Source organism: Ranitomeya imitator, chromosome 2 (genome assembly GCF_032444005.1).
Source record: "Ranitomeya imitator isolate aRanImi1 chromosome 2, aRanImi1.pri, whole genome shotgun sequence".
Classification (NCBI taxonomy): domain Eukaryota; kingdom Metazoa; phylum Chordata; class Amphibia; order Anura; family Dendrobatidae; genus Ranitomeya; species Ranitomeya imitator.
In genome coordinates, this window is record NC_091283.1 from 746,772,730 (window position 1) to 746,796,629 (window position 23,900).

The 23,900-nt window shown below is 42.8% G+C and overlaps 1 protein-coding gene across 2 annotated transcripts in view; it reads right to left on the reverse strand.

Annotated features, from left to right (window-relative positions):
* ZSWIM8 (zinc finger SWIM-type containing 8) overlaps nucleotides 1-23,900 on the reverse strand; it is a 176,634-nt gene that overhangs the window by 21,402 nt on the left and 131,332 nt on the right. For both annotated transcript variants that reach the window (XM_069753275.1, XM_069753274.1), the window contains exons 10-13: nucleotides 22,838-23,888; nucleotides 22,077-22,208; nucleotides 21,313-21,492; nucleotides 17,060-17,243 (exon numbers count right to left, since the gene is read on the reverse strand). In XM_069753275.1, coding sequence (XP_069609376.1) covers nucleotides 17,060-17,243; nucleotides 21,313-21,492; nucleotides 22,077-22,208; nucleotides 22,838-23,888 — 1,547 coding nt within the window. The remainder of the gene's footprint in view (nucleotides 1-17,059; nucleotides 17,244-21,312; nucleotides 21,493-22,076; nucleotides 22,209-22,837; nucleotides 23,889-23,900) is intronic.

Below are 23,900 nucleotides of genomic sequence, written 5' to 3' on the forward strand. Positions count from 1 at the left end.
AAATAAATTTTGTAAATTTCCTTGAAAAAATGAAAAATCACTGCTACATTTTTAATCCTCCTAAAATGCTAACAAAATAAAAGAACATTTTACAAATGGCGCTGATATAAAGCAGAAATGAGGGAAATGTAATTTATTAATGTTTTTCTAAAAATGTTTTTTTGAAAATAGCAAATTTTTTTTTTACATTTTTCTCAAATTTCTGATTTTTTTTTTTTTTTTTTTTATAAATAAACAAAACATATTGACCTAAATTTACCAATATCATAAAGTATAATGTGCCAAGAACAAACAATAGCAAAATCACTGGGATTTGTTAAAGCGTTCCAGAGTTATTACCACATAAAGTGACACTGGTCAGATTTCAATTGGCTCTGTCACTAAGGGGTTAATGTAGAAGTCAAAACCTATACTTGTACACTAAACCGCATGGAATGCTGTAAGGGCGTATTTATATTGTGCGATACGCAGCATTGAAAAAAACAGATCGGCAACATGATCACCAGTGGGCCATCGTTTAATAGAATGATCTTGAATCGCGACTTGTGCGGATATTGTTCCCGACAGGACGATGTGCTGCCTAGAATAATCGTCTTTTGGACAAACCAAAAGATCACTTCACCCAAAAAGTGAGAATGCACAATAATCACGCAGGGTAAATCTACATTGATCATTTAATGGTTATTTGGTACTGCACAGTCATGGCAAAAGTGTTGGCATCCTTGAAATTGTTCCAGAAAAGCATTAAGCTACTTACTGGTAGCGGCATTTTTCGGAGGCCCATGACAGTACTACGAGAGAGAGGATCCGCCCTTCAGGAACAGGAAACCTACAGATACAAAAGGGCGGCACCTCTCCCCATGCATCAGTTGTATTTCAGAGCTTGAGAGGACTACCGCGGTTAGTGGTACACAAATATACATTATATACAGTTTATATACAAAACAATCCATTGTATCGAACTAGATACCACTCGTGAAATCTATCATTATATACACTATAGGAAGTGCTACCCCCACGTGAATAGGGAGGGAACTAAGGGTGCTGTCAAGGGCCTCCGAAAAATGCCGCTACCAGTAAGTAGCTTAATGCTTTATTCGGACTCCCATGACAGCACTACGAGAGATTTACAGAGATGTAAGCTACCTTAGGGAGGGACTATAGTCTGTAGCACCCTTAACCCAAAGGAGAGATCAGAGGAGGACCCCAAATCCAACCGATAGTGTTTAAAGAAAGTGGAAGGAGATGACCAAGTGGCCGCCTTACATATTTGCTCCACTGACACTCCAGATCTCTCTGCCCAGGATGACGCCATGGCCCGGGTGGAATGTGCCTTTAGATTCTGCGGAGCTGGCCCCCCACCTGCTGTATAAGCTAGAGAGATAGTTTCCCTAATCCATTTGGCTAGTGAATATTTTGACACTCTAAATCCTTTCCTTGGACCTTGGAAGGAAAGAAACAGTGCTCCATCTTTTTTCCAATTATCAGTGGCTGAGATATACTGAAGGAGAGATCTCCTAACGTCTAACGTATGAAGCTCCTGCTCTTTAGGATTAGAGGGATTAGGAATAAAGGATGGCAAAACTATCTCCTGTGATCTATGGAAACGTGTCGCTACCTTCGGCAGATATGCCGGGTCTGGTCTAAGGACTACTCTGTCTGATAAGATTTCTGTGTATGTAGGAGCTCTAGAAAGTGCCTGGATATCCCCTATCCTGCGAGCTGAGGTTATGGCAATCAGGAAGGCTGTCTTAAGCGTCAACATTTTGATCGAGGCCTCTTGCAGAGGTTCAAAGGGGGGTTTTGTTAGAGAGGACAGAACTAAATTTAAATCCCATGGAACTGTTCTATCCTTATATACCGGTCTAGATCTACTAACTGCCTTCATAAACCTCGCTATCCAATAATTGTTAGCTATATTGCATGAAAACAGGGCACCCAGAGCTGAGACCTGTACTCTAAGGGTACTAGTTGAGAGTTTTAACTCGAGACCCCTCTGTAGGAACTCTAAAATTTGTTGTATTGGTACCCCGTCTCGGATGTCAAATCTTGAACAAGACAAGAACTTCCTCCAAGTTCTAGAGTAGATTTTTGTAGTTATTTGCTTTCTACTCTTTAGGAGTGTCTCGACTAAATTTGGAGAGAAGCCTTTCCCCACTAATAGTGACCGTTCAAACTCCACGCCGTTAAATGGAGCGCTGCCACTTGTGGATGGGAGATCGGTCCCTGAGAAAGCAGGTTCGGGATCTCTGGTAGTACCCAGGGAACCGATACAGACATTGTCTTGAGCCAGGCAAACCAGGTTCTTCTGGGCCAAAAGGGGGCGATAAGGATGACTTTTGCTCGATCTTCCCTGATTTTCCTCACCACTAGAGGTATCAGGTTCAGTGGTGGGAAAGCATAGGCCAGTGGAAAATCCCATTTTATCAGAAACGCGTCCACCGCCAAGGGATTCTCCCTGGGATTTAGCGAGCAAAAAAGTTTTACTTTTCTGTTGTTTCTGGTGGCGAACAGGTCTACCACTGGTTGACCCCATCTGCAGATGATCAGATTGAAAATGTCTTTGTTGAGAGACCACTCTCCTTGTCTTAACACGTTTCGGCTGAGGAAATCTGCTGCCACATTTTCCTTTCCTTTGATGTGGAGAGCCGTCAAAGATAGAAAATTGTGCTCTGCCACCTGGAACAATCGATCCGTGATTTGCATCAATGTCTCGGAACGAGTTCCCCCTTGCCGGTTTATGTAAGCGACTGCAACTCTGTTGTCCGACAGAATTCTGACGTGCTGGCCCTGCAGATATATGAGGAATTTTTTAACAGCCAATTCAACCGCCAACAACTCCCTTTGGTTGGATGAGAATGTTGTGAAGGGTTCCATTGTCCCTGGACCACCATGTCCCCCATGTAGGCTCCCCACCCTGAAGAGCTGGCATCTGTGGTTATGACCCGGGACACATTTACTATCCAGGGAACCCCCGCTGATAAATTCTTTTTATCTGACCACCACCTAAGGGAATCTAGCGTGGTTGGCCCTAACGTTATTTTCCCATTTAACGCGCCTCCCAAGGCTCTGTCATGGAACAAGACTTCTCTCTGTAGGGATCTGGTGTGGAACTGAGCCCACTTAACTGCTGGAATGCAAGATGTGAGTGACCCAAGTAGAGACATTGCTTGCCTAAGTGTCATGGAAGGTGTATTGATTGTTTTTAACGCATACATTTGAATTAGATCTATTTTTTCTATAGGGAGGAGACACTGTTGTGTCACTGAATCCAACATTAGACCCAGGAACTTTTGAATATTTAGGGGCTGTAACTTAGATTTTTCGAAGTTTATGATCCAACCCAGGTGTTCTAGCTTGGCTTTAGTAACCTCCCATTGTGACAGACAGTGATCTACTGAGTTCCCTACAATGAGGAAATCATCCAAGTAGGGAATTATAAGGACATTTGATTCTCTTAAATGTGCCATGACTTCAGCGATTATTTTAGTGAACACTCTAGGAGCAGAAGTTATCCCGAAGGGAAGTGCCCTGAACTGAAAATGTTGAATCCTACCCCCCATTAGTACTGCTACCCTTAGGTATTGTTGGAAATCAGCGTGAATGGGTACATGATAGTAGGCATCTTTCAAATCCACTACTACCATAAAACAATTGTTGAAAAGCATTTTTATTGTCGAATTGATGGACTCCATTTTGAAGGTATGTTTTACCAAAAACTTATTGAGACCCTTAAGGTTTATAATGGTCCTATAAGACATATCCGGTTTTTGAATTAGGAAAAGGGGAGAGTAGAACCCCTTCCCTGCCTGAGAATACGGCACTTCAATCAAAACATTTTTGGAGCAAAGAGTCCTCACTTCCCCTTCTAAGGCAAATTGTTCAGTGGGAGATGAACGCCAGGGTGTTAACTGGAATTTGTCCCGTGGGGTATGGACAAACTCAAGTCTGAGACCATGGGAAACAGTGTCTTTTATCCAAACACTGTTTGTGATTTTTGACCACTCTGCAAAGAAATGCGACAGTCTCCCTCCCACCGGAATTGCCAGTCATTGGTCTTGTTTTTTGTTTTCCGTCGGGTTACGGCGAAACATGAGACCTGTGCCTCTTTTTCGCTTATCATCCCATCTGGAACGATCCCTACCCGGTGAGAAGGTGCGCCTTCCTCCCCGATTGAACCTTCTTTTGTTGAAGGGACGGCGATATGGAGTGAAAAGATTGGGAAACTTTTTCTTATCATCCCCTGCCTTCTCCAGGAGCTCATCCAGGGTAGGCCCAAATAGATACTCGCCTTTACAAGGGATAGCGCAGAGCTTTGCTTTCGCCTGCATATCCCCCGGCCAGCATTTCAGCCATAGGGCTCTCCTTGCAGCATTAGAAAGTCCTGCTGCTCTAGCTGCCAACTTTACGGAGTCAATTGAGGCGTCCGATAAAAAAGCCGCCCCCTCCTGGATTATTGGTAACGCTGAGAGTATGGAATCTCTAGAGGCCCCCTGTTTTAATTGGGTCTCCAACTGGTCCAGCCAGACCATCATTGACCTTGCCGTGCAGGTTGACGCCACCGCAGGTCTTAAGGAGCCGGCTGCCATTTCCCAGGTTCCCTTTAGGAAGGTATCCACTTTCCTATCCAGGGGGTCTTTAAGTGTCCCCATATCCTCAAACGGGAGAGAGGATCGCTTTGCTACCTTGGCAATTGCTGCATCCAGCTTTGGGGCCTTCTCCCAGCTACCCACTGCTGGGTCATCAAAAGGGTACCGACGTTTCTGCGCAGGTGGTAAGGAGCCTTTTCTCTCTGGTTTTCTCCACTCCCTGTTGATAAGTTCCTGTATTTTCTCATTTAAAGGAAAGACTCTGCGCTTTTTCTGTTCTAACCCGCTGAACATCATTTGTTCTTTAGATAGTTGAGGCTTGGGTTCTGTTATACCCATTGTGCCTCTGACCGCCTTTATTAATTTGTCTATCCTCTCTATGGGTAGGCAAAACCGAGCAGCGTCTTCTTCCGAAGAGGAGGATGAAGCTGCTGAATCGTCCGATTCCTCGCTCCTGTCCTTATCCACAGACGAATCAGATGCCCACTGAGTTTTTTGCTTAGAGCCTCCTGTCTGTGAAAGGTTCTTAATGGACTGCTTGACCTCCATTCTAACCATTTCCTTTAGACTGGCCGCAATAGAAGAGGACTCTTCTGCTACCTAAGGGGATAAGTAAGGTAGACTAGAATGTAAGATCTACATGCTATACCCCCTCCCCTCCTTCCAGGACCTCACCGTCTGCTGGATACAGGGGTCACATAGTTTTTTAGGGTGTGAGTCAGGCAAGGGGACCCCGCAGATGGCACACTCCCTATGCTTCGCCTTACTGACGCTTTTCTTTCCCTGCACAAAACATATGAGGGGACACTAGTCACTAAGTGAACTTTCTCGAAGGTCACTTACTAGTGGCTGCCCCACACCCAGAAGATACCGAAGTACGAGAGGGATCTTTTCTGGCTGACGCTCCAGACCCCTGTCTGGAGGAGCTTCTGCGGCCAGACCCATCGCTCTTTTTCTCACGATCCTTCTCCATGGATTTCTGAGGCACTTCATCCAGCAGCAGAGGCTGCTGATCCTGATCAGACTCCATCTTCAGTTTGGAGACCAGGAGCAAGGATCGCGCACCTGGAGCCGATATATAGCCCCTCCTTCGGCCAGCGTAATTATGCCGCGCTTGTAGCCACTTTACACCCTCCACCCCCCCCCCCGCAGCTGCAGGGGATCAGCCGACACCTGAGGGTGATCGGCGCACATTTACCGGTGGGCGCCGCCATCTTGGAGCTCCTGCGCATGCGCAGAAGCTCCGCGACCCGGAAGACACCGCCGGCTCCGCCCCCCGACGTCACCCCTAGTCCACAGCGCTTCCTGTCAGCGCTGTGAACAGCGTGGGACGCCGAGACCATGCCGGGAGACTCCGAGGGCGCCCCCACAATGCCGCCGACCCCCCCAAGGGAGGAGGACCTTTATACATACCACGCGCGGCTTCCGGAGACCGGACACCCCCTGGCGACCGCTCCACGCTGATCAGACACTGCCGTGCAGCCCTGCCAGAGCCACCGTGTCTGCTTCAGGTACCCCGCACCGGCCGAGGTAGGAGACCCTCTCGCTACCCGAATCGGTCCGGCCGGCCTGGAATCTGCTAGCAATCTTCTTGTAGGATCCAGTCCCTCCAGGAACAGGAAACCAACTGATGCATGGGGAGAGGTGCCGCCCTTTTGTATCTGTAGGTTTCCTGTTCCTGAAGGGCGGATCCTCTCTCTCGTAGTGCTGTCATGGGAGTCCGAATAAATGAAGTATTTCTCCTAGAAAATTATTGCAATTACACAAGTTTTGTTATACACATTTATTTATTCTGTGTGTATTGGGACAACACAAAAAAAAAAAAAAAAAAAAAAAAACACAAATTGGACACAATTTCAAGAAAAAAAAACCAAAATGGGCCAGACAAAGTTGTTGACACCCTCAAATTAATATTTGGTTGCACACTGTTTCGAATAAAAAAACTGCAATTGCTTCCTATAACCATCAACAAGCTTCTTACTAATGATGAGCAACGTGCTCAGATAAGGTGTTATCTGAGCATGCTCGGGTGCTAACCGGGTCTTTGGCCTGGTCAAATAATACATTCTTGCGGCTGTTCAAAAGTCGCAACACATGTAGGAATTGCCTAACAAACAGGCAATCCACGCAGGCCTGTCAAACAGCCGCGAGTAAAGCAGCTACGGGGACTCGAACATTTAATTCCAGCGCGCCGAAGACACTCTGTTAGCACCCGAGCATGCTTAGATAACACAATATCCATGCATGTTCACTCATCTCTACTTCTTACACCTCTCAACTGGAATTTTGGGCTACTCTTCGTTTGTAAACTGCTGCAGGTCTCACATTTGTAGGTGCCTTCTCCCAACAGCAATTTTAAGATCTCTCTACTGGGGATCAATGGGCTTTAGATCCAGACTTATTTCTGGCCGCTTCAGAAATCTCCAGCACATGGTTTCCATTCATTTCTGGGTGCTTCTTGAAGTAGATTTGGAGTCATTGTCCTGCTGGAAGACCTAAACCCAGCTTTCTGACACTGGGCTTTACATTGCGACCCAAAATCCTTTGCAAAAATACTAATGCGTATATATACACTGGTTATAAGTCCACAGTTGGTGAAAAAACAAAAAAAAACAAAACAATTAAAAACCTAATACACTTATCTGCATTCAGGTTTCGCCTCCACGCGTTTCCCCCCCATGATGTGGTTCCTCAGGAGGCATATGGGAAATTAGAATTCCGTGTGCTTGAGTCACATCGGAGATACGTGCTGTGCCTGGTTGCAGGCCAGGCACCCAGCAAAAATACAATATATCTTTGTACCCCCACTATATTTAACTGCAGGTACTGTGTTATTTTCTTTGTAAGCCTCATTCCTTTTTCAGCAAACAGTATAATGATGTCATTTATCAAAAAGCTTTATATTGGTCTCATCTGTTCACACGACACTTTCCCAGAAGGATTTTGGCTTATTCACATACATTTTATCAAACTACAGTCTCGTTTTTGTATCCTTGACACTGACCTCTCCTTCAAACCACATATCCAAGCCCTTTCCACTTCCTGCCACCTTCAACTCAACAATATTTCACGGATCCATACATTCCTAAACCAAGGATATGCAAAAACCCTAGTCCATGCCCTCATCATCTCCTGCCTCGACTTCTGTAACCTCCCGCTCTGTGGCCTCCCCTCGAACACTCTCATACCCCTCCAATCTATTCTAAACTCTGCTGCCCGACTAATCCACCTGTCCCCCCCGCAATTCCCCGACCTCTCCCCTCTGTCAATCCCTTCACTGGCTCCCCATTGCCCAGAGACTCCAGTACAAAAGCCTAATCATGACATACAAAGCCATCCACAACCTGTCTCCTCCATACATCTGTGATCTCGTCTCCTGGTACTTTCCTGCACGCAACCTCTGATCCTCACAAGATCTCCTTCTCTATTCCCCTCTTATCTCCTCTTCCCACAATTGTATACAAGATTTCTCTCGTGCATCACCCTTACTCTGGAACCCTCTACCACAAAACATCAGACTCTCGCCTACCATCGAAACCTTCAAAAAGAACGTGAAGACCCACCTCTTCCGACAAGCCTACAACCTGCAGTAATCACCGATCGACCAAACCTCTGCATGACTAGCTCTGTCCTCACCTACTGTATTCTCACCCATTGTAGATTGTGAGCCCTCGCGGGCAGGGTCCTCTCTCCTCCTGTACCAGTTGTGACTTGTATTGTTTAAGATTATTGTACTTGTTTTTATTATGTATACCCCTCCTCACATGTAAAGCGCCATGGAATAAATGGCGCTATAATAATAAATAATAACAATGTCTCTGTGTCAGCAGTGGGGTCCTCCGGGCTCTTCTACCATAGCGTTTCATTTCAAATGTTAACGGATATTTTGCGCTGACACTGATGTACCCGGAGCCAGCAGGACAGCTTGAATTTCTTTGGAACTTGATTGGTTATGCTTATCCACCAATCGAACTATCCTGTATTGCAACCTTTCATAAATTTTTCTTTGCCATCCACGGCCAGGGAGATTAGTTACAATGCCATGGGTTGTAAACTTCTTGATTATGTTGCGCACTGTAAGCAAAGGAACATCAAGGTCTCTGGAGATAGACTTGTAATCTTGATATTGTAGATATTTTTCAACAACTTTGGTTCTCAAGTCTTCAGACAGTTCTCATCTCTTTCACCAGACACAATGCAAAGATTGAGTCAACGTCTCCCCTTTTTATCGGATTTCTGGTGTAATTTTCATATTGCACACACCTTTTACTTGCCACAGGTGAGTTTGAACAAGCATTACATTCTTGAAACAAAGTTGTTTATCCACAATTTTGGAAAGGTGCCAACAATTTCTACTGGCTCGTTTTTGGAGTTTTGTGTGAAATGATGTCCACTTTGCCTTTTTTTCACATTTTTTTTGTGCTGTTCCAATACATGCAAAGGAAATAAACAGCTGTATAACAAAACATGTGTAATTGCAATAATTTTCTGGAAGAAATGCTTAATTTTCTGGAATAATTTCAAGGATGCCAGCACTTTCGGCCATGACTGTATATATTAATGCTTATTATCTTAATGCTCTTTTATCCCCCTTCCCAATGTAAATCTATGTGGTTTAAACTATAGATTTGCAAAGCATGTGGCCGATCAGCTGCATTTAGCAGCCTCATTTGTGTTGTCTACATGCAGTCCTAAATACACAACTTTTGGAGAATCAGATACCACAGGACTTCATAAGAGGATAAAACTGCCATAGTGGAATCACTTAATGGAGTTGTCCGAGACTTAAAAGGAAGTCGCATTTTCAAGTAACTTTTCCAAATAAGCTGTAATTTGTGTGTTTATCTGTAATAACACTAAATCGAGCCATTTTATAACTTGTATCCTACATTTTCACCAGTTTAACTCTATGCAGTCTGTATCTCTTAATGTGCAGTTGTCTCTGAGCTGGTGGTAAGAGACTAGCTTCTATGACATCTCCCATACATAGTACAGCACACAAAAAGATGGATATATGCTCTTTAATCCTTTTTTTAGAGAGGCAGTAGCAGCATTTTTTTTCTTTTGTTGGATGGAGTTCTGGTATGTTATGTTACTTTTCCAGTTCTGTCCTCTCTCCAGGTACTCAATACTTGTTTAAAAAATGTCCTCCATATCCTTTTTCAGATATTGTAGAAACACAAGACAGAGATTGGGAACTGGATCTCATTTTCTTAGTCATATAATGCCAATGAGATACATTGTTTGATTGATAAGGCACCAAAGTCTGTGGACATAGTAACATAGTTAGTAAGGCCGAAAAAAGACATTTGTCCATCCAGTTCAGCCTATATTCCATCATAATAAATCCCCAGATCTACGTCCTTCTACAGAACCTAATTGTATGATACAATATTGTTCTGCTCCAGGAAGACATCCAGGCCTCTCTTGAACCCCTCGACTGAGTTCGCCATCACCACCTCCTCAGGCAAGCAATTCCAGATTCTCACTGCCCTAACAGTAAAGAATCCTCTTCTATGTTGGTGGGAAAACCTTCTCTCCTCCAGACGCAAAGAATGCCCCCTTGTGCCCGTCACCTTCCTTGGTATAAACAGATCCTCAGCGAGATATTTGTATTGTCCCCTTATATACTTATACCTGGTTATTAGATCACCCCTCAGTCGTCTTTTTTCTAGACTAAATAATCCTAATTTCGCTAATCTATCTGGGTATTGTAGATCTCCCATCCCCTTTATTAATTTTGTTGCCCTCCTTTGTACTCTCTCTAGTTCCATTATATCCTTCCTGAGCACCGGTGCCCAAAACTGGACACAGTACTCCATGTGCGGTCTAACTAGGGATTTGTACAGAGGCAGTATAATGCTCTCATCATGTGTATCCAGACCTCTTTTAATGCACCCCATGATCCTGTTTGCCTTGGCAGCTGCTGCCTGGCACTGGCTGCTCCAGGTAAGTTTATCATTAACTAGGATCCCCAAGTCCTTCTCCCTGTCAGATTTACCCAGTGGTTTCCCATTCAGTGTGTAATGGTGATATTGATTCCTTCTTCCCATGTGTATAACCTTACATTTATCATTGTTAAACCTCATCTGCCACCTTTCAGCCCAAGTTTCCAACTTATCCAGATTCATCTGTAGCAGAATACTATCTTCTCTTGTATTAACTGCTTTACATAGTTTTGTATCATCTGCAAATATCGATATTTTACTGTGCAAACCTTCTACCAGATCATTAATGAATATGTTGAAGAGAACAGGTCCCAATACTGACCCCTGCGGTACCCCACTGGTCACAGCGACCCAGTTAGAGACTATACCATTTATAACCACCCTCTGCTTTCTATCACTTAGCCAGTTACTAACCCATTTACACACATTTTCCCCCAGACCAAGCATTCTCATTTTGTGTACCAACCTCTTGTGCGGCACGGTATCAAACGCTTTGGAAAAATCGAGATATACCACGTCCACTGACTCACCGTGGTCCAGCCTATAGCTTACCTCTTCATAAAAACTGATTAGATTGGTTTGACAGGAGCGATTTCTCATAAACCCATGCTGATGTGGAGTTAAACAGTTATTCTCATTGAGATAATCCAGAATAACATCCCTCAGAAACCCTTCAAATATTTTACCAACAATAGAGGTTAGACTTACTGGCCTATAATTTCCAGGTTCACTTTTAGAGCCCTTTTTGAATATTGGCACCACATTTGCTATGCGCCAATCCTGCGGAACAGACCCTGTCGCTATAGAGTCACTAAAAATAAGAAATAATGGTTTATCTATTACATTACTTAGTTCTCTTAGTACTCGTGGGTGTATGCCATCCGGACCCGGAGATTTATCTATTTTAATCTTATTTAGCCGGTTTCGCACCTCTTCTTGGGTTAGATTGGTGACCCTTAATATAGGGTTTTCATTGTTTCTTGGGATTTCACCTAGCATTTCATTTTCCACCGTGAATACCGTGGAGAAGAAGGTGTTTAATATGTTAGCTTTTTCCTCGTCATCTACAACCATTCTTTCCTCACTATTTTTTAAGGGGCCTACATTTTCAGTGTTTATTCTTTTACTATTGATATAGTTGAAGAACAGTTTGGGATTAGTTTTACTCTCCTTAGCAATGGGTTTCTCTGTTTCCTTTTTGGCAGCTTTAATTAGTTTTTTAGATAAAGGATTTTTCTCCCTATAGTTTTTTAGAGCTTCAATGGTGCCATCCTGCTTTAGTAGGGCAAATGCTTTCTTTTTACTGTTAATTGCCTGTCTTACTTCTTTGTTTAGCCACATTGGGTTTTTCCTATTTCTAGTCCTTTTATTCCCACAAGGTATAAACCGCTTACACTGCCTATTTAGGATGTTCTTAAACATTTCCCATTTATTATCTGTATTCTTATTTCTGAGGATATTGTCCCAGTCTACCAGATTAAGGGCATCTCTAAGCTGGTCAAACTTTGCCTTCCTAAAGTTCAGTGTTTTTGTGACTCCCTGACAAGTCCCCCTAGTGAAAGACAGGTGAAACTGTACAATATTGTGGTCGCTATTTCCTAGATGCCCGACCACCTGCAGATTTGTTATTCTGTCAGGTCTATTAGATAGTATTAGGTCTAAAAGTGCTGCTCCTCTGGTTGGATTCTGCACCAATTGTGAAAGATAATTTTTCTTGGTTATTAGCAGAAACCTGTTGCTTTTATGTGTTTCACAGGTTTCTGATTCCCAGTTAATATCCGGGTAGTTAAAGTCCCCCATAACCAGGACCTCATTATGGGTTGCAGCTTCATCTATCTGCTTTAGAAGTAGACTTTCCATGGTTTCTGTTATATTTGGGGGTTTGTAACAGACCCCAATGAGAATTTTGTTACCATTTTTCCCTCCATGAATTTCGACCCATATGGACTCGACATCCTCATTCCCTTCGCTAATATCCTCCCTTAAAGTGGACTTTAGACAAGACTTTACATAGAGACAAACCCCTCCTCCTCTCCGATTTTTACGATCCTTTCTAAACAGACTGTAACCCTGTAAGTTAACTGCCCAGTCATAGCTTTCATCTAACCATGTCTCGGTTATTCATGGGGGAAAGGATACAACAGTCTTGACGCTGTAGATGGAAATACAGCTCTGGGGTGAGGTAAATGACTTTCCTATATTTCCTCCCTCTGTTCCTCACTCTTCTTCCTCGCGCCACAGAATAAAATAAGAGGGGTAACCTAACACCTCACTGAGCTAGCAGTCAGTCTTGTATTGAGCAAGACAGACATCAACTGTGTTTTTCAGGGTGAATGATAAACCAGGGCATAAGATCAGGAGGCAGGGGAAGAAGTGGCTAATGAGAAAGAGTGGAAAAAGAAGTACATTTGGATGACAATACATTTTAAAGTTGGTTTTTATATATTCACTTCGTTTAATATCCTAAGACATAAAAGTAAACAAAGAAAATGGTAGGCGTTTATTAGCATCCTGGATAGGACCTGTGCACAGTATATACCGTATGGGAATAAACATACTAGAAATAGGAGGAAACCAATATGGCTAAATAGAGCTGTAAGGGGCGCAATAAGTGACAAAAAGAAAGCAATTAGAGAATTAAAGGAAGTAGGTAGTGAGGAGGCATTAAATAAATACAGAAAATTAAATAAATTCTGTAAAGCGCAAATCAAGGCAGCAAAGATTAAGACAGAGAGACTCATTGCCAGAGAGAGTAAAAATAATCCCAAAATATTCTTTAACTACATAACTAGTAAGAAACTAAAAAATGATAGTGTTGCCCCCCTTAAAAATAGTCTGGGCGAAATGGTGGATGAGGATGAAGAAAAAGTCAATATGCTAAATGACTTTTTTTCAACAGCATTTACACAAGAAAATCCCATGGCAGACAAAATGTCTAGTGATAACAAAAATTCCCCATTAAATGTCACCTGAGTAACCCAGCAGAAAGTACGGCGGCGTCTAAAAATCACTAAAATTGACAAATCTCCGGGCCCGATGGGATACACCCTCGAGTACTGCAGGAATTAAGTACAGTCATTGATAGATTATTATTTTTAATCTTTAAAGACTCCATAATAACAGGGTATGTACCACAGGACTGGCGTATAGCAAATGTGGTGCCAATATTCAAAATGGGGACAAAAACTGAACTCGGAAATTATAGGCCAGTAAGCTTAACCTCTACTGTGGGTAAAATCCTGGAGGGCATTCTAAGGGATGCTATGCTGGAGTATCTGAAGAGGAATAACCTCATGACCCAGTATCAGCACGGGTTTACTAGGGACCGTTCATGTCAGACTAATCTGATCTGCTTCTATGAAGAGGTAAGTTCTGGACTGGACCAAGGGAACCCAGTAGATGTAGTGTATATGGACTTTTCAAAAGCTTTTGATACGGTGCCACACAAAAGGTTGATACATAAAATGAGAATAATGGGGATAGGGGAAAATATGTGTAAGTGGGTTGAGAGCTGGCTCAGGGATAGGAAACAAAGGGTGGTTATTAATGGAGCACACTCGGACTGGGTCGCGGTTAGCAGTGGGGTATCACAGGGGTCAGTATTGGGCCCTCTTCTTTTTAACATTTACTAATGACCTTGTAGGGGGCATACAGAGTAGAATTTCAATATTTGCAGATGACATTAAACTCTGCAGAGTAATCACTACAGAGGAGGCCAATTTAATATTACAGAAAGATTTATGAAACTAGAAGCTTGGGCTGATAAATGGCAAATGAGCTTTAATGGGGATAAATGTAAGGTCATGCACTTGGGTAGAAGTAATAAGATGTATAACTATGCGCTTAACTGTAAAACTCTGGGCAAAACCGTCACTGAAAAAGACCTGGGTGTATGGGTGGATGACAAACTCACATTTAGTGGCCAGTGTCAGGCAGCTGCTACAAAAGCAAACAAAATAATGGGATGAATTAAAATAGGCATAGATGCTCATGAGGAGAACATAATTTGACCTCTATACCAGTCACTAGTTCGACCACACTTAGAATACTGTGTACTGGTCTCCGGTGTATAAGAAAGACATAGCTGAACTAGAGCGTGTGCAGAGAAGAGCGACCAAGGTTATTAGAGCACTGGAGGGTCTGCAATACCAAGATAGGTTATTACACTTGGGGCTATTTAGTTTGGAAAAACGAAGGCTAAGGGGTGATCTTATTACAATGTATCGATACATGAGCGGACAGTACAAAGACCTTTCTGATGATTTTTTTAATCATAGACCTGAGACAGGGACAAGGGGGCATCCTCTACGTCTGGAGGAAAGAAGGTTTAATCATAATAACAGACACGGATTCTTTACTGTAAGAGCAGTGAGACTATGGAACTCTCTGCCGTATGATGTTGTAATGAGTTATTCATTACTTAAATTTAAGAGGGGGCTGGATGCCGTTCTTGAAAAATATAAATGTTACAGGTTATACACATTAGTTTCCTTGATAGGGCGTTGATCCAGGGAACTAGTCTGATTGCCGTATGTGGAGTCGGGAAGGAATTTTCTTCCCCAATATGGAGCTCCGTGTTTGCCACATGGTTTTTTTTTTTTGCCTTCCTCTGGATCAACATATTAGGCTATGTGCACACGTTGCAGAATTGCCGCGAAAATTCTGCAACTCCCTGCCACGGGTATATCGCATGCGGAATTGGTACGTGTATTCCCGCTAAACACTAGGGTTTTGCAAGCGTAACGCTAGTGTTTTCCAAGCGATCTGTAGCATCGCTTGGAAAACTGATTGACAGGTTGGTCACACTTGTCAAACAATGTTTGACAAGTGTGACCAACTTTTTACTATGGATACTGCCTATGCAGCATCAATAGTAAAAGATAGACAGTTAAAAAATACTGAAAAAAAAAAAATAGTGATATTCTCACCTTCCGACGGCCCCCACAGCCTTCCCACTAATGCCTCGTGGCAATGACCCCAGATGAAGTAGCATCACGCGAGACCACTACGTCATCACAGGTCATGCGTCATCACAGTCTCCTCTCCTCCACCCTAGGTACCAACCGCACATGATCGGCTTACTTCCCGCATGATGGGCACAGCCCCATGTGGGAAGTAAGCGGATCAATGTATTCCTATGTGTGCGGTATCGTCGCGATTACACATAAAGTATGAACATGCAGCGTTTTTTTCCAGAATGCGATTCCGCCACGGAAAAAAAGCAGCATGTGCACAAAAAATGCGGAATGCATTAAAAATTATGGGATGCTTATGCAAGCCTTTTTTAGCGTTTTTTTTGGGGGGGCGGAAAACGGCCAAAAAAACGCTAAAAATCCTGAACTTTTGCACATTGCCTTAAAGTCTTCTTTCAACCTTAAATACTATGTTACTTGTACTGTTGATTTAGGTAAAGTTCCATTGAAAAAGTCGTCAATGTGAGATTGGTGGGGGTCTGTTAAATGGCCCCCCATTGATTACATTAAATGTGCTCCAGAAGCAGCCAGATAGATGTGATGAATGGGGCAGAACACCACAGTCTGGTACATTGGTTAGTGGCTGCTGCAGAGTACTGCGCTTTATCTTCCATGTTCACTAAACAATGCACAAGGCTGCTGTTTTCTGCTCCACACATTGCTTATAACCGGCAAATGCCGAACTGGGTTTCAGCTCTTTGGTGGGGATGTGCCAAGTGTCGGACCCTTAACATTCTCATATTGATAAAATGGATGGGTCATCAATTGTTAAAGGGAATCTACTAGTAGGATAGTCCATCCTAAGCAGTCTATATAGGCATGCAAATTATAGGAAGGTGAATAAAACAATACCTTGATTTTTGTAATCTGATCTCTTATTCCAGAGAAAACCATTTTTTTCTTTTCTGTAAATGACCTCTTCCAGGTTCTGGGGAGGACTCTGCCCTGAAGATAACTCTGCCTCCAGAGATTATTTTACATGAAGGAGAGTTACCAGTGTGAGACAAGTAACTAACACAGAATAGGAGAAATGAAATTTGTTTTCTTGGAAACACATTTTTTGCAGTTTTAGAGCTCTGCTGCATTGCACCAATATTGCAGCCCTGTCAGCCTGTGAGCTGAAAGTGGAGAGGAACCAGCAGGTGTGTCAGGTATAATCACACACAGCTCTGCAGTGACATCAGGAGAGAAGAGAGTGGCCATCATATATCGCACTGGTAACTCCCCTTCATGTAAAACCAACTCTGGAGGCAGAGTTATCTTCCAGGCAGTGTCCTAAGAATAGCCTGGAAGATGATTTATCAGCAATAATGCATCTGATATGAGACACACAGGTATCACTCTCCTCAGCAGTCCATAACCTGTATACCCATATTAATGAATTAGAAAGGTGAAATGTGGTGACAGATTCCCTTTAAATCCAAGACAACACCACTAATGCAAGTTGTTGGTTAATTCTTTAGGGTCCACCAATTATTCATCTACAATCTGCAGACGATGGCAGCATAACAATATAACAGCAATCGTTAAATAAGTAAAATCTTTGTACCTGGTGTACAAAGGACATCAAAAATAAAACTGGCCAGCATAAGAGGAAGCACAGGCCGGTAGTCGCACAGTGTTCCATCTCGTAGATCCTTAGCTCGTCCACGAATAGTGTTCATTTCATTGCAGTCTAATGGAATCTTCTTCAAAAGAGAGACAATCTCAGATTCTTGGTAAGCCAACTTCACCTATACAGAAAATATAAGTGCTCAATTGTAAAATTATAATATAATGAAAGCATGGCAAAGAAACATCACTTATGTTGTAAATGGCGATTAATGTAACATTGGAATGAGAAATAATAAGTTAAAAAGGACTTTAAGTACATGACAGTTACCCATAGAGTCTGCTATTTGGTCATGAATTGCCATGGCAAACATCAGGACCACAAAATCAAGATCTCAGGGCACCAATTTGGTTAAATAGGAAGCCCCCACACTCTGTTAACCATTTATAATGATGTAGTTACTATTGGCAGCATCTAAGGGGTTAAACAGAGTTGGATGGTGCAAACACTGATCGTGGCTGATGCAGCAAGTTGTCAGCTATAGTGGACAGCCGACAGCTACTGGATTGTCACCTGCATGGGGAGGATATTCTCTTATATCTCAGGTCAGTTAAAAGGCGTATTGGCTGTCATTAAGGGGTTAATGCTTCATTTGTTTTGGTGAATAGATAATTGTCATGACAGCAGGGAGGAGCTTGGAACAGGAGGAAGAGGTGGACCCCATCTTCTCTGGTGTATAAAAAAAACCCACAATCGAATACTTCACTTACTGCACTTCATAATTTTTATTGTACTTCTGGCTTGAAAAGGCCCTTTTGGGCCAAAACGTTGCTTCACTCGTCTACCTCAATTGTATTTCAACATGTGATTTTTAACACCTTCCCAACCTACGGCATGCGGCGTATATATACTGCTCTGTGGGAACTGCGTTCCTGCAAACAGCATTATATGTACGGCGGCACGATCGCACGGCCTCACGCTGCGGCAAATCAGGTACAGGTCTCAGCTCCGTATGAGAGCCGACAACCTGCAGCACCAATCACGGGCGTTTATGGGGTATTGCCACATTCATCAGAAATTATGGGACAAATTTTGGTGCCATTTTTACTCATTTCCCAGTATGAAAAAGTAAAACTTGGGGCTAACACACAATCTTGGTGGTAAAAATGTAAAATTATTTGATCTTCACTGCCCAACGGTATAAAAGTGTGTCGCACATGTGGTGTCAATATAATCACTGCACCCCTAGAAGAATTCATTGAGAGGTTTAGTTTGTAAAATGGAGTCACTTATGGGGGGGGGGGGGGGGGGATTGATGTGTTGGCACCTCAAGGGCCCTGCCAATGTAACATGACACCCTCAAACCAGTCCAGCAAAATCTGCAAATCTGCATTATAATATGGTGTTTCTTCCATTTTGAGCTTTGCACTGTGCCTCAAAAGTAGTTTTCAACGACATATGGGGTATCGGTAAACTCAGGAGAAGTTGCACAACAAATTTTGGGGTCCATTTTCTCCTGTTACCCTTGTGAAAATACAAAATTTGTAGCTAAAAAAGATTTTTGCGGGAAAAATGTGATTAACGTTATAAACTTCTGTGAAGCACCTACGGGTTCAAGGTGTTCAATGCACATCTAGATAAGTTCCCAAAGGGGTCTAGTTTCCAAAATGGTGTCACTTGTTGGGGGATTTCCTCTGTTCAGGCACATCAGGGGATTTCCAAACATGACATGGCGTTTGCTAATTATGCCAGCAAATTTTACATTCAAAAAGTGAAATGACCCTCCTTCCCTTCCGAGCCCAGCCGTGCACCCATCAGTAGATTTCCCCCACATATGGGGTATAGGCATGCTCATGACAAATTGCATAACAAATTGTATGGTCCATTTTCTCCCGTTACCCTTGCAAAAGTAAAAAAAAAAAACTAGGTCTAAAGAAGCATTTACCACATATACTCGTGTATAAGCAAAGATTTTCAGCACATTTTTTTATGCTGAAAATGCCTCCCTCGGCTTATACACGAGTCATTGTCCCAGAAAGTCAGCGGAGGAGGGGACCAGCGGCAGGAGCCGGCGGCTGTGACATCATACTCACCCTCCTTGGTCTGTCGCTGAACGTCCCTGAATCTCTGTTGTCCTGCCGCAGCAGCTCTTCCTGTGTTGAGCGATCACGTGGTACCACTCATTACAGTAATGAACATGTACACGTCTCCCCTCCCATAGGCGTTGAGCACATATTCATTGCCTTAATGGGCAGTACCACGTGATCGCTCAGCACAGGAGAGCTGCCAGTGCCGCACCGGGACAACGGAGATGCAACGGACCGAGGAGGGTGAGTATGACAGGGGAGACACGCATAGGACGGGGGAGCCACACATACAATGAGGGGACAGAGAGCCACGCATATTGCGGGGGAGCCATGCATATTGCGGGGGAGGACGGAGGAGCCATGCATATGACGGGAGAGGATGGGGAGCCACGCATATTGCAGGGGAGGACGGGGAGCCACACATATGATGGGGGAGGACGGGGTAGCCAAGCATATGACGGGGGAGCCACGCGTACAATGAGGGGACCGGGGGAGCCACACAGAGGACAGGACAGAGGGAGCCACACAAAGCAGGACAGGGATGAGGGGACAATGCGTACCCGGCTTATACTCCGTGGCAAAACTAGGTGCCTCGGCTTATACTCGGGAAGGCTTATACTCAAGTACATACGGTACTTTTCTTTCACAAAAATTTTCATTTTTTTCCATCCACGTTTCAAAAATTCCTGTGAAGCACCTGAAGGGTTAATAAACTTCTTGAATGTGGTTTTGCGCACCTTGAGGTGTGCAGTTTTTAGAATTCTGTCACTTTTGGGTATTTTCTGTCATATACGGTAAGCCCCTCGAAGTCGCTTCACATGTGAGGTGGTCCCTAAAAAAATGGCTTTGAAAATTTGGCTGTAAAAATGAGAAATCGCTGAGAAACTTTTAACCCTTTTAACTTCCTAACAAGAAAAAATTATGTTTCAAAAATTGTGCTGATGTTAAGTAGACATGTGGAAAATGTTATTTATTAACTATTTGTGTGACATATTGCTCTGGCTTAAGGGCATACAAATTAAAAGTTTGAAAATTGTGAAATTTTAAAAATTTTTGCCGAATTTCCGTTTTTAGCACAAATAAAAGCAAGTCATATCAAAGACATTTTACCACTATCATAAAGTACAATGTCTCACAAGAAAACAGTGACAATCAGTGGGATCCATTCAAGCGTTCCAGAGCTATGACCTCAAAGTGACAGTGGTCAGAAATGTAAAACTTGGCCTGGTCAGGAAGGTGAAAACAGGCTTCAGGGTGAAGGGGTTAAGGATGGAATAATGGATTAAAGGTTATGTTTTATCCCCATTTGTTCTGGTGCCCTGGCATCTTGGACTTTCTATGACTTCGGACCTTGTGGGGGGGGGGGGGGGGGTCTGACTAAGTCCGCACGGAGCTGCCAGTGGTGCATGTAAAGGACTCTTGGACTAAGTCAGTCGAGTCCTTGGTTTATCAACAATTGTTTTATTACATAATGTATACATCACCATCATTCAGACACGTATCCATGCTATATTGGGTCCGCATGAACACCGTTCTATGTTCACCAGGCACGTGTAGGTACATAGCTCAACTACATTACAGCTTTGTTTTATAAGCAATAAGTAAAAAAATACATGTGTGCCTCATGATATCTGCTGGTAAGAAGTGTAAATGTGTATCAAATTGATACAATGAATAACAATCATATATTTCATAAACAAAAATGATTATAATTAGAAAGAATAAAGGACAGATTTAAAGGGAAAAAATTAACCTGAAAAGTTTTGTCTCATCTAACGTGTTATATAAAATGTCAAAATCATATGAAAGCTTGTATGCTGTATAAAGAGGACATTTACATGAAGCTTGCTTTTTCAGCATTAATCACAGTAGTCTATCAATATAGAAAGGGTTATGAGAATTTCCCGCCTTAAATATCCCTTATGGCAATCAGTAGAGTATAGCCTTCCATAGAAAACAGACACAACCTGTGGCTGGAAGGGCTACAGCGCAATTACAGGGAGTCAGCCCTATTTCTATAGAAAACGGATAAAAGAAGCGCCAATATTCACATATAACACACCTATTCTTTAAAGTGGCTCCCAAATACAGGCATAATGTCATGCAAAATTAAAGAGGTGATTGTATTTGCTTATTCCCTGACCATTGGGACACACTGGTTACCTCTAACGCCTTGGTGGAAGCTGGGGGTCTCTGAAGCTCCAGGGCAAACATTCCAATGCAGAAGGCCAGGTTGTGGTACTCCTGCCGCTCGCTCAGCACAGTTAGGAGGAAAGCTGCTTTGGACAATGTGTTTGTTGCGATCCATGTCTGCTTACTAGTAGAAACTTTGTTTTTTTTACCCTGTTTAATAAAATAAAAAATTTAACAAGTGGTTTTCTTGTTCTAATAATTTTAAAGAAACACCAATTTAATTTTCTGCCTGAACATGTGACTCTTAGAAGCAAACGTGAAGATCTTTAGGCAGCTAACAAAATACGAAATCTATATAAAATATAACAAAACCAACAAGCGGGACAACTTATGATTCCAGACGTTTGCCAGCCTTGCTCTCTACGGTTCTAAATAAAACAGAAGTGTCTTGGGATCTGAGCAGAGAAAAAAAAAAATAATCACAGATACACTCTGCTCTCAAAAATGCTAGTCATATATTTTAGGTTTAGAAATGAGACTCCCAAATGCACACAGAAATTGCCAAAAATGTCAGTCATTTGAGCATATGAGTGACCCCCATCTCAAATGAGGTTCTGAAATAGACTACCGCTAATGGAGACGTGCTCAGTAACACAGTTAAAAGAGTATTCCAACCCAAGATGTTACGGAATATAATCAGGAAATGCTTTCACATGCTGATCACAGGGGCTCTGGCTAATCTTAGTAATATCCCGCCATTTCCTTCTGATATCAGACGTGTCAGTGGTTCTCACCTTGGTGGGGGGTTGCTCAACCTTGAGGTCCGGTGGATTAGCCAAAAGATCCTGTGCTAGTTCCACTGTAAGACGGCATGCTTCAGTACTGTACCCATGAGCATACAGAGCCTCAGCGCACGCAAACAATACCTGGAAGAAAATGATAATTAAGTTAATTATATCTTTTTAAGAAATTACATTTGATTCCTCTTCGTATTATACAATGAACAGAGTTCAACAAGTGGAGAAGGCTGTAATGCACTGCCTGTGTCTATGGGGTGGTTCTCAAAGAATACACAGAATGATATTCCCCATACTAAAGTAAAGCACAATGGGTTAATTTGTTTGTGTTAGTTTATTGGCTTTTAACTACTTCTGAACTACCCAAAGACTATAAACCTATGGGTTGTTCACGCTCTAGTTTGCAGTGACATTGTAAAGAAACAATGCGCAATGCCGATAATGTATGTAAAGCGCTATATAAGTGAGTAAAATCCATAAATAAATACAGCAGTTAGACACAACCAGACTCAATACAGAGAAGGCAGAAGCAGCTTATTACCAACTCTGCATTTCCAATCTCTGTATACACAGCATATATAGTGCCTGGACCAATTATTCATATTCTGTGAACTATTCCACTTTTTTTTTTACATTATACCACAAACTTAAATGTTTTTTTAATGAGATAGGAAATATTTGTAAAGTGTAAAGGAAATGGTACACGGTTCTCTAAATTTCTAAATAAACATTCTAAACAATGTTTAACATTTTATCACCTCCATTCTGTTCTCCTGATCAAGAGGTTTTATTCCTGAAAATATATCCTGTTCTTCTGTTCCTTCTTCAGCTTTCTCATCTTCATGTTTAGCTGCCTCTTGTGGGTTTAAGTAGTAGGCTTGATAGTCATCATCTTCCTCTCCCTTTTCACGGCTCTTGGCTTCCTCTGCTACTTTGCTGTCTCCTTCACCCCCACCTATTGCTCCAACCTCTGCCACCACAACATCGGTCTTTTGGACTTTTCTCTCGTCATCATCTGCAACAACTTGATCGCCTTCTCCACTGCCACTAGCAGCAGATGACTCTACTAGTGCGTCAGCCTCAGGTTTAGGAATAGCTGTACTGACAACCACAGAAGATTCTAGGTTTTCGGAGTAGTAAACGCCTCCCTCGTCCTCAAAGTTATCCCTGTATCTTCTACTGAGAGGTGACTCAATAAAGCTGAAAGTATTACTGGCTTCAGCTCCAAGTGCCATGCTACTGTCATCAAGACTCATCTCAGCCATGTCTGGTTCTAGAGAGCTGTCTTCACTACTCATCCTACGCTTGCCACTGTGCTTGTTGGCCAGACATTTACTTGCTGGTATCTTCGTTTTGTTGACTGTAGATTTATAAATCGCTTTGTCACCTCCCTCTGTAGAAAGTCTCCTCAGAACTCTTTGAGGCACTTCAGATGTCACTTTCCTTTTGCCCACAAGTTCCTTAGGACGTACAGACAATTCCTGCGAAGAAGGACGTGATCGATCACCAAAAAGCAGGCAGCTTTCATGGCCTTGTGCACGTCCACCTTCACAGACGGCCTCAGAGCACTGCAAGCGGCAGGTTCTTTGTTGAAAAGCTTTGACCCAACAGAACGAGTTCTTCTTGTCAGTGCTGCAATAAGTGATTCCTGAAATGGGGTACGCCTCTTCCCAATTGAAGTAGCATGCTTCTACTGCTGGTTTAAAGCCTTGGAAGAGTTTGTCTAAAGACTTTTTATGCTGGCCCCTCTTGACATTCTCAATGACTTTTAGCTGCCACTGACGTAACTGAGCGCAGAGGTCCCGTCGTCTGATATACATC